At 37.1% G+C, this 12,007-nt stretch overlaps 1 protein-coding gene across 7 annotated transcripts in view; it reads right to left on the reverse strand.

The window, feature by feature from the left end:
- The window catches only part of XPOT (exportin for tRNA), a 38,176-nt gene that overhangs the window by 3,377 nt on the left and 22,792 nt on the right, over positions 1–12,007 (reverse strand). For 5 of the 7 annotated variants that reach the window (XM_060165615.1, XM_060165613.1, XM_060165611.1 and 2 more), the window contains 7 exons: positions 10,891–11,176; positions 9,754–9,943; positions 7,008–7,124; positions 6,718–6,833; positions 5,371–5,418; positions 4,077–4,143; positions 2,174–2,245 (listed from right to left, as the gene is read on the reverse strand). In XM_060165615.1, the coding sequence (XP_060021598.1) occupies positions 2,174–2,245; positions 4,077–4,143; positions 5,371–5,418; positions 6,718–6,833; positions 7,008–7,124; positions 9,754–9,943; positions 10,891–11,176 (896 nt within the window). Of the gene's footprint in view, positions 1–2,173; positions 2,246–4,076; positions 4,144–4,290; positions 4,415–5,370; positions 5,419–6,717; positions 6,834–7,007; positions 7,125–9,753; positions 9,944–10,890; positions 11,177–12,007 lie in introns of all 7 variants that reach the window. The other 2 variants (XR_009543410.1, XM_060165612.1) reach the window with 2 other exon arrangements.

Genomic DNA, 12,007 nt, shown 5'->3' on the forward strand with positions numbered 1-12,007 from the left:
ACTTCATAATAAGTGGAATCATGCAGCATCTCTTTTTGTGACTGGCTTATTTCATTTAGCATAACATCCTCAAGGTTCATCCACGTTATAGCATATGACAGAATTTCCTTTTTTTTTTTTAAGACCCAATTGTATTCCATTGTACATATATACCACATTTTACTCATCCATTCACCCATCAATGAGCATTTAGGCTGCTTCAAATCTCTAGGATTCATATTATAATTTATCAATTAATTAACCTGAACAGTTCCTCACCAAAAAGGTTATATGGCATTTTCAAATGTAATACTGTCAGAGAGGCTGCTTTCACTTTTGAGAACATGGCCTCCTGGGCAAGATTGACTCTTGCCTCAGAAGGGTGGGTGGGACAAAAACCACATGGCTATGGCTGTTTTCATCTAGTAAGAGGGTAACTGAGCGGAGCCAGACTGAGAGAAAAAGAGAAAATTCTCTTCAATAAAATTGTGCAGGGACTTCCCTGGTGGTCCAGTGGCCAAGACTCCCTCCTCCCAATGCAGGGGGCCTGGGTTCGATCCCTGGTCAGGGAACTAGATTCCACATGCTGCAACTAAGAGTTTGCATGCTGCAACCAAAGATCCCACAGGCGGCAGCTAAAAGATCCTGCATGCCACAACTAAGACCTGGCACGGCCAAAAAAAAAAAAAAAGGATTGTGCAAAAAGTGCTGTCAGAAGGCATATGAAAAAGGGAAAACTGGGAACCATTATCTTTTATAAGCAAATTATTAGATAGAAATATAATACACAGAAAGACAAATATCATATGTTGCTTACATGTGGAGTCTAAAAAGAGGGTACAAATGAACATATTTACAAAACAGAAACAGACTCCAAAAACAAACTTATGGTTACCAAAGGGGAAATGTGTATGTGTGTGGGAGGGATAAATTGGGAGATTGGGACTGACATATACACACTACTATATATAAAATAGATAACTCATAAGAACCTACTGTATAGCACAGGGAACTCTACTCAATACTTTATAATAGCCTATACGGGACAAGAATCTAAAAAAGAGTGGATATACGTATATGTATAACTGATTCACTTTGCTGTACATCTGAAACTAACACAACACTGTAGTCAACTAAACTCCAATAAAAAGAAAAAAAGAAAAAATAATTTTGCTTCATTTAGCAATCTGGGAAACTACTGATATTATTCAAAATTGAATGGTATATTTCTATTTTTGAGGTGCACTAAGATCATATGAGTAATTAGTAATGTATTGTTTTCATAAAATACTAATTTACTTGTGTAACAAATGATAACTGAGAAAATTAATTTCAAGTTAAAGATATGTCATAAAATAAGAGATCATAAATTCACTAAAAATGAGTTTTATGATTACTCTTATGTGAGATCTGTTTCTACCTCATTAGAATTATGTGCTATTGGACAACAGGTCTGGATAACTATGCATCCAGAAAACAATCGAATGCCATCATAAAAATCACTCTGAAAGAGTGCAAAAATGTAAGATAGCTTTCCAGGCACTTACCTCAAAATACGGTTTCAGATTCACAAATTAAGCACTGGTGAGCTTGGCCTGTGTAAAATGAACTACCTGGCACAAACTTTCAGAGCAGAGGTTCGTGTGCCACAGCCCCCTCTGGCAGTCTGGGGGAGCCTGCTGGACTTCTTGCAGAATGTTTTAAAAAACATACTTGTGACACACGGGGTTACAAAGGAAGCTAATTCAATGAATTATGGTTATCAAATGTATTTGTGACATGTGGTAGAAGAATAAGACTTATTGATTTCGATAACAAGGTCTAGTGGCATATTCTAATAACTCATAATTTCAAAAAGATGAATATAAATAATATTTCGAGATCTGTGGAACAACTAATGCGATATAAAAATATCTGTGATTTCTACGGGTGACAACATCACAGGCAATGCAAATACTACTGTGATTTGTCCCCTACACAATGGTAGGAAATTAAATTTCTGTTAAAGGTAGTGAAAATAAAAACAGTTTTTTTCTCACTCAATTTCATAGGCCCCCTGACATTTGGACTTTTGCTATCCTATACATAGTAAATCAAGGAGAATGTAGTTTGGCTTCCTTGAATCAAAATTTAGATTGAATTACATAGCTCTATTTCTTTAATTAAGAGGAAAATCCACTAGGACAGATCTTACCTGAATTATCTCTGGAGCTACTTGCAAGGAAGGCAGGTATTCTTGTTGAAGATACTGAACACATTCTGGGCCCTGAAAATTAAATTGGAACAACATATGTATACTTTAAACACAAAATGGTATTGTGATTAAGAACACAGACTCGGGAGCCAGATTGCTTTGGTTTGAATCCTGGCTCTGGCAAATTTCTAGTAACCTGTGCAAGTTATGTAACCTCTCTGAGCCTCAGTTTCCCCACCTGAAAAATGGAGTTATTGTGAGGCTTGGATGAGTTAAGAAACGTAAAGCTGTTAGAATAGCACTTAGCACTGAGGACACGTTCACATTACTTAGTGCTAGTTATGCAGTGCTAAAGATTAAACAAATACTCTTCTAAATGCAGGAAGTCACAACGCCAAAGCCTGGTTCCATGCACTGAAAGGAGAAAGCAAAGAGAGGGGCTTCTGGTTCAATCTACCATTGGGTGGACTATAGGGTGTCTATGGGTGTGCAAGGGGAAGCCTGTGGGTAGTGCCAGGATAATGAACATCTTTAGAAACTAAAATACAAGCAAGAAAGAACAAAATGCTATGTCGGGAGATAACAGCAATAAAAGTACACCCCCTCTCCCTTCCAGTTCAATAAACTAGGAAACAGGAATTTAGTAGCCAGGTAAGGAAACCAATACCCAGAAAGATAGGGTGATTTGGCTAATTTGCTGTTAATTAAGTCTGTACTAAGTAAAAAGCAGGTCACCTGACTTCTAAAACCATTGCTCTTCATTGCCAACTGCTGGTACTGCTAGATGCTAAAACTCTAATAGTTTTGTGGGTTTTTAAGGGTAAACTTGGTAGAGGGAAGGGAGAATTCCACAAACTAACCCCTAAGCCCTACACCTTCTCAACAGCTACAAAGGAACTTAAGATACAATTTGAAAACGGTTTTCCTATAGCAATTTGTTTCTGAGACGGTGGCCTCGACCAAATGCAATAAATCCAATACTTAAAAAAAAAAAAAAGAAAGAAAAACAAAAAACCCAGCTAATTTCACTTTCAAACTTGAATCTGACTTAAAGGCTTTAATATGTTAATGACTCCAATCTAGTCCAAATGAAAGTAACAGTTATCAAAATGAAATCAATCCAACTCTCCTCAATGTACTTCCCCCTGCATTAATATCTCACCTTTTCCTTTAGTCTACTCTCCCTATACTTACTGCCCACTCACTGCTCATCATTGCATATAACCCCACTGTTACCACTTAAAAATGGAGTATACTTTTTTTTTTTAATGAGGAAAAGTAAACTTAAACCTCAAGAGGAAGTCAGTCAGGTAGATAAATGAGAAAACAGAACAAGGAAGCAAAACGTTTTCTAATATGTTCCATTTGATTCAATTCTCTGTGTATCTAAATAACAGCTCTAAGGACAAGATAAATACTTCTGCATTGTAAACATCATTCTTACTGTTTGTTATTCCTCATCCTCCTTGACTCTCTAGCATCCAACAATGTCAACTAGTCTCCTCTTTCATGACTCTCTTCCCTTAACTTTCATTCCTTTGGTTCTACTTCTAGCTTTCTCTTGACTCTTGCTTTAGCCAAAGTTCTTTCTATCCTGGTCTTAGAAAGTCTCATTCATTCCTACTACTTCATCTTAGCAAACTACAACCTGAGGACTCCAAAATCAGTATTTAGTTCTAACTGCTCTAGACCCGTATATCAAAGTGCCCTGTGAACATTTTTTCCACTTAGCTCTCCTAAATTCAACCCCACTGACTACTGACTTACCAACTTTTCACATGTAACACACACCTAGTTCCGTTTTGGTTTTTAGCTATTCTACCTCCATGCTTTAGCTAAACGGGATAACACTATTTTCTACCAAGTCTACCATGTGACATCTGATCTGTCTTCATACACCCACCGCATAACTTTGCCCAGAGTGCCAGCTCCTCCTGGTCAGCCCGATGAATGTACATTTGTTTCAAGGTCTATCAGAAAAACAGAAAAATACCCCCTCTTTTCAACGGCTGTCTTAGACTGCCCTCATAGGCAAAGCTGCTCATTCATCTTTAGTCCCACCATGTTACATTTAATACAAATGTATTAGTTTAATATACCTCTGTTAAAGTACTTACTTAATCCATCCAATTGAGTTTTTAGGTACTGGTCTCCCCTGATTCTAAGCTCCACAAATACTGGGGCACTTTTTATTCATCTTTATACAGGTCTCCTGCAGCCCCAAAACACATACCCCTCACCCTAGCACACAGAGAAAATGTTTGATTGAAAACCCTTCAAATCTCTTTTGGAATCAAAAATTCAAGTTCAAACAAAGAGGGGGCTATACGGAGACTCTGAACAAGACGTCATGCTTTTATTTTAGGCAACTGAGGGAAGACTCATTAGATGACTGCAGCTATGTGGGAATGCTAGTCCTGTGTTGGCATCCTAGCTTTGTGAAGTTGGAGACAGAAATTTTTGTTTAAAAAAAAAAAAAAGCTACCTGATTTTCAAATATTGGCAGTCAACTCATTATTATTTAAAATACTGTATAAAGCAAACAACACACCAGATAGATTCAGCCCAGAATCACTTATAATTTATACAAATGGTTAAACTGACAAGGACAGTACAACATTCTGAAGTAGTAAAGTGTTCTAACCAATCTGTAATACTAAGAAGTTGGACAAATCTGTGAAGAACCACGAGGTAGTGAAATCTAGATCGTGAAATTCTGGTTAAAATTTTTCTCACTCTTTGTCAAACCAAACAAACATACATTTTAACCTTCCTGTTACCCCAAATATGAAAGACAATAAAGGATACTACTATTTTCATTCGACCCACCCCTCACATCCAAAAAAGTCAGAACTGAAGTTAACTTTTATAAAAGATATAGCTTTCAAGAACAAGACATACTCAAAACTACAACAAATAAGGGACTTCCCTGGTGGCGCAGTGGTTAAGAATCCGGCTGCCAATGCAGGGGACACGGGTTTGAGACCGGGTCTAGGAAGATCCCACATGCTGCAGAACAACAAAGCCCGTGTGCCACAACTACTGAAGCCCATGCGCCTAGAGCCTGTGCTCCACAACAAGAGAAGCCACCGCAATGAGAAGCCCACCAAAATAAATAAATTAATTAATTAAGAAAAAAAAACTATAACAATAAGCATGTGAGCTGAAAACGAAGGGGCAGGGAGTACAAAGCTTACCCGTTTGAGATGAATTGTTTTCAGCGTCACTGCACACTCAGATAAAGCCTGTGAGAAACAAGTTTAAGAATTTTAATATAGTCAATTCTTGGTTACTGTTACAACTTTTCTTTTTATTTCCCTGGCCACTGCTCATTAACATTTACCTCCAAAGAAGGGATGGAATGATTTCCTGGGTGGCTCAGTGGTTAAGTATCCACCTGCCAATACAGGGGACATGGGTTCAATCCCTGGTCCAGGAAGATCCCACATGCCACAGAGCAACTAAGCCTATATGCCACAACTACTGAGCCTGCGCTCTAGAGCCCGCAAGCTGCAACTACAGAGCCAGTGTGCCACAACTACTGAAGCTTGCACGCCTAGAGCCTGTGCTCTGCAATGAGAAGCCACCACAATAAGAAGCCCACGCACTGCAACAAAGAGTAGCCCCCACTCGCCCCAACTAGAAAAAGCCTGTGTGCAGCAACAAAGACCCAATGCAGCCAAAAATAAATTAAAAAAATAAAATAAATAAATTTACAAAAAAAAAAAGTGATGGAGAAAGGAAAGGTAACAGGCAGGCAGATGGAACAAATGGGTTAGATAGAAAATTTTAAAAATAGAAAAATACAAAAATGCTGTCTTAATGCAGTACATGATAATTAAGAAATCTAGCTTTTACTAGGTCCTGGGTAAGTGAGTAAAGGGCAACTGCTTGACATTAAGCATTCTGAAGATGAGATTTGGGGAAACTATCAAATGAGGAAGAGAAAGTTACTTTTTTTTTTTTTTTTTTTTTTGCGGTACGCGAGCCTCTCACTGCTGTGGCCTCTCCCGTTGCGGAGCACAGGCTCCGGACGCACAGGCCCAGCGACCACGGCTCACGAGCCCAGCCACTCCGCGGCATGTGGGATCTTCCCGGACCGGGGCATGAACCCGTGTCCTCTGCATTGGCAGGCGGACTCCCAACCACTACGCCACCGCGGAAGCCCGAAAGTTACTCTTAATAATTAGGAAAAAACCATTAAGCCAAGTTTTAGAATGAAAGTAGAGGCAGGAAACTAATAACTCAATCAAGCTTTAAAAAAATGTTTGTATCATGTACCCTTTCATGGTCCTAGAAAAAGAGTCTTGGCTGTTAAAGTTGGAGAAGTTGGATTTTATACATTCAACTTTAACATCAAGATTTAGTTAAGAATCAAAAGGTCCAAAAGGTATCAATTTTTAAAAAATGAATTCTAATTTGAAATTTTTTTTGTTTTAAAAAGGCATTGAAATCTAATATAACCAACCTGGCATTAAAAAAGAAATTGTGAGTTAGAACACATGAGATGTACATAAAGTAAACAGAGACTCCTAGGTGCTTACCAATACTGTTTGTGCATCTGCCAGGTCAAAGGTTTGTTTTAAAGGTGCTAAGAAACATGCGGGAACAATGTGCTTATAAACAAAATCAGCAAATCCCACTGGTCCGTCTTTACCTCCTGTCAAGAGAATTCAGATTTTCATCTTGTATAAAAAGAAAGTCATTTAATTTATCACTGGTGAAAATCAACTCCCAGCTCCTGTCTATGTTAGGGCCAGGATCCCATTTCATCTCTCTTGTCTTAGGAAACAGGTTGGGGAATGAAGTTTTTTTTTTTTCTAAATCATCTTACCCCAGAGTTCTACCAACTTGGAAAGGATGATAAAACACGTTTTCTGGGCAATTGGATCTGGATATTCGACTGCTCCTTGAATAACAGTTACCAACACTCGTTCTACATTCTCTGCACCTGAAAAGAAAAAAAAACTGAGTTCAATCTCATAAAGAACTAGAAAGGCAACCTGAAGCTCTCACTTCATATATAGTAACATAACAAAAACAATTACAGAGTTGCTAAGATCCTCAGTTTTTATTAACGTGCCTCCTAAATTTTAAGCATAAAACATTGAAAAATTACTATTCTCTTATTATCTTGCCCTCTGGATTTCCATATAGCAAAATATTCTATGTTGATCTATATAGTCTCATTTATTTTAAATTTCAAAACAGCTAAGTGGCCAGTAAGATTTAATTGTCCGGTCAATTCTGGCAAGTAGCTATCACACTATTTATACTATGAAAGAACCAATTAATACAGCTTTAGGCACGCATGGATCATTCTCTGGGATAGACCACATACTAGAACACAAAACAAGCCTCAACAAATTTAAGAGGATAGAAATTATTTCAAGCATCTTTTCTGACCACAATGGCATGAAACTAGAAATCAACCACAGAAGAAAAACAAAAAAAACTCCAACTACATGCAGACTAAACAACATGCTACTAAAAAAAAGGAGGAAGTCAAAAAATACCAAAATGCTAATGAAAACAACCATATGAAAATCTATAGAATGCATCAAAAGCAGTCATAGGAGGGAAGTTTATAGAGATTCAGGCCTTCCTCAAAAAACAACTTAACCTACCAGCTAAAAGAATTAGAAAAAGAACACGCAAAATCTGAAGTCAACAGAAGGAAGGAAATAAAGATCAGAGAGGAACTAAACAGAGATTTAAAAAAAAACAGAAAAAGTCAATAAAACCAAGAGCTGGGGGACTTCCCTGGTGGCACAGTGGTTAAGAAACCGCCTGCCAATGCAGGGGACATGGGTTCAATCCCTAGTCTAGGAAGATCCCACATACTGCAGAGCAACAAAGCCTGCGCACCACAACTACTGAGCCTGTGCTCTAGAGCCTGTGAGCCACAACTACTGAGCCCGTGGGCCACAACCACTGAAGCCTGTGTGCCCTAGAGCCTGTGTGCTGCAACTACTGAGCCCATGCACTCTAGGGCACACATGTTGCAACTACTGAAGCCCGTGTGCCTAGAGCCCGTGCTCCGCAAGAGAAGCCACTGCAATGAGAAGTTTGTGTACTACAACGAAGAGTAGCCCCCACTCACCACAACTAGAGAAAGCCTGTGCGCAGCAACAAAGCAGCCAAAAAAAAAGCGCTTTACTTAAATAAATGAACAAACAAGTAAGTAAATCATAGCAATATTTTCTTAGATCAGTCTCCCAAGGCAAAAGAAATAAAAGCAAAAATAAACAAATGGGACCTAGTCAAACTTATAAGCTTTTGCACCGCAAAGGAAACCATAAATGAAATGAAAAGACCACCTATGGACTGGAAGAAAATATTTGCAAGTGATGAGACCGACAAGGGCTTAATTTCCAAAATATACAAATAGCTCATACTACTCAATAACAACAACAAAAAAGCCAACCCTGTCAAAAAACGGGCAGAAAACCTAAATAGACATTTCTCCAAAGACAAACAGACATGCACATTGAAAGATGCTCAACATTGCTAATTATTAGAGAAATGCAAATCAAAACTACGATGAGGTATCACCTCACACTGGTCAGAATGGCCCTCATCAAAAAGTATCCAAATAATAAATGCTGGAGAGGGTGTAGAGAAAAGGGAACCCTCCTACACTGTTGGTGGCAATGTAGATTGGTGCACCCGCTATGAAGGACAGTTCCTTAAAAAACTGGCGGTTCCTTAAAAAAACTAAAAGTGGAGTTACCATATGATCCAGCAATCCCACTCCTGGGTATATACCCGGAAAACATGAAAACTCTAATTAGAAAAGATACATGCACACCAATGTTCACAGCAGCACTATTTACAACAGCCGAAACATGGAAGCAACCTAAATGTCCATCAGCAAATGAATGGATAAAGAAGACGTGGGGTATATATACAATGGAATATTACTCAGCTATAAAAAAGAATGAAATATTTCAATTTGCAGCAACATGGATGGACCTAGAAATTATCATACTAAGTAAGTCAGACAGAGAAAGACAAATATTGTATGATATCATTTATACGTGGAATCTAAAACATGACACAAGTGAACTTATTTATAAAACAGAAACAGACTCACAGACATAGAAAACAAACTTATGGTTTCAAAGGGGAAGGTAGGGAGGGATAAATTAGGAGTATGAGATTAACACATACACACTACTATATATAAAACAGATAAACAACAAGGATTTACTTATAACACAGGGAACTGTATTCAATATGCTGTAATAACCTATAATGGAAAAGAATCTGAAAAAGGATATGTATATACGTGTATAACTGAATCACTTCACTGTATACCTGAAACTAACACAACATTGTAAATCAACTTAAAAAAAAAAAAAGGAATACTGCTTTAGGAAAATGGGAACTGAATACAAGTTAATTTTAAGGTCCTCTATGTGAAAATGATTCCCACCCTGATGGTAATAAAATGTCATCTTTGGGGCCAACATATAACTACTTCAAAAGTTTAGTGTTTACTCCAACTAGCTCTTGCTCATATAGATATACAACTGTGACAAGTACTTAGACGATTTAGGCACTGCATGCATCCCCACCTTGATTTGCTATGACTTCGCTCATTCCACTGCCTGTGACTGTTTGCAGGAAAGCAAAGTAACTCCTGCGCAACATCTGCTTCTCTAAAGCAGCAGACTGGTCGTTTTCTTCTGCTGGTCGGAGCAAAACTTCAAAAATTGCATGAAGAAGAGGCATAAACATTTGTTGTAAAAATGGGGATACCTGTATCTGAAGAGATGAAGCAACTATTACTATTTCAGAAATAAGAAAATTAGTAATACGAAACTTAGAAAAAACGTGTTTTACATAAAGCCTTTTTCTAGAGATTCTAGTTAGGACACATATTTACATAATTTTGTTAGCAAATATCAATGTTAAGACAAAAATCTATAGAGCATAACAGTATTGAAAGCCTCAAGATCGTTAAGTTCAACCCATTTCCTGCAGTTCAAGATTCAGATTCAAATAACATGGAGTCAGACATATTTCACAATCAAATATTGCCATGGATTATTTTCAAATTTAAATTCTCAATAAATGAATTCTACTGCTAAATTATAAATGAATTTATATGATTGACTCTCAGGCTTTACATGCCCTTGAGAAAATTGCTTGACTTCTGTGTCTCAGTCTCTTCATCCTTAAAACAACAATACTTAACTTCTAGGGTTGTTACAAAGATCAAATGAATGTATAAGAAAATGCTCTGAACAGATTTTGAACACAGAAAACACTATGTAAGTGTTAGTAATTTTTATTAGCCAACTTATGCTTAGGTTACATTTCCTTGTACATAAAACTGACACTGAATTATTTTTAAACTACTTGGGCACCCAAATTACAGGGCTTAAAATTTATTCTTTAGGCATTTATTATTCAATGCTGTTTTATTTGCTTTTCTAAAATACCAGATTAATAGCTTTCTTCTGCTGCATAGAACAGAAAAGGTCTGTTCTTATTAAAACATCTTTTAAGCATTTCCTATGTGTCAGGCAGTGTTGCAGACATTGGGGATGATAAAAATACCTATGATCCATGCCCCCAAGAAACTCATTAAAAAAAAAAAAAAAGCAAGGGTCAAATGCTAAAATATACCTAAAGATGAATACATCTAATCTTGAAGTCAGGAGATCTTAAAGTCAGGAAATTCTCTGAGCTCTGAAGGTTTGTGGTACCTTAAATTTGGCTGTAATCTGGTTGATAAGAGGAATGAATTCCTGGAGGTCTTTTGCTTCACAATCTTTGAGCATGTGTTCTGAAGCAGATGGAATGAACGGAAGGACTTCTTCCTCCAGGCAAATAATCATGCGATGAAGGAACGTGCGAACCCCACTTCTGAGAATATCCTTTTGTAAGGGACAACTGAGGGCTGGCAAGAACGTCTGTAAACAGTCCAGATAAACTTCGGAACAGCCACACTGTTTCACAGTCTGCTTGTTGCTGAAAGCTTTGCTGGTTCGACTATATAAACAATTATCAGGTAACTAGTTTTAAGTTTATTCTTCAAATGTTTTATGGAGTAGTCAAAAACAACACACAACAAATTACAAAACTGACAAAACAAAGAAGCCATTTATTTTCCATGTCACAGCTACGTCTAGCTTTAAGCTGATATGGTTATTTGTAAACTATTGCTTCCAGTTACCATTCCAGAAAGAGCTCAAGTTAAAATTAAATGAATGAATGAAATGTAATTAATACAATCTCTCAAATGTGAGTCCACCTAAATGTTTTACTAAAATCCTGCTGACAACTTACGAAGAAAAGAGAAAAAAAATCTATTTGTTATGAATAGGCTATACTACACAATCTGTAAACTACCAATTTATATTTAAAACAATCTTAGAATCAAGTTATTTATACAACATCTTTAACATAAGCTTTTGCACTGAAGTCTTCTGCAGAGCAATTTCTCTGTGTAGCTTCTAATTAGCAATCACTATAACTTTCATGCTGTTATTATTTGCCAATAAACAGAAAGAAAGGGCAGCTTGGGTGGTCTTCAGGACACAATGTAACAACTAAAAAGAAGCCTCAGCACCTTCTCTTTAAGGTTCCAAAACTGATCCCCTGATGTCATTGGTATGTAAATACTTAGACTAACCTCCTTAAATAAGTAAGCAATTTATAACAAAGAAATCAGAGGAGTTAAGGATTTAGATAACTGTCAAGTCAGAAATGCAGAATGTTACATGACCTAATTCCTTCTTCAGTTAAATCTAATTCAATTAATTTAGAAAAGAAACAATTTAGACAATTCTCTGGACAATCTAGTTTTGGAAACATAGATAT

This window comes from Lagenorhynchus albirostris, chromosome 11 (genome assembly GCF_949774975.1).
Source record: "Lagenorhynchus albirostris chromosome 11, mLagAlb1.1, whole genome shotgun sequence".
Classification (NCBI taxonomy): Eukaryota; Metazoa; Chordata; class Mammalia; order Artiodactyla; family Delphinidae; genus Lagenorhynchus; species Lagenorhynchus albirostris.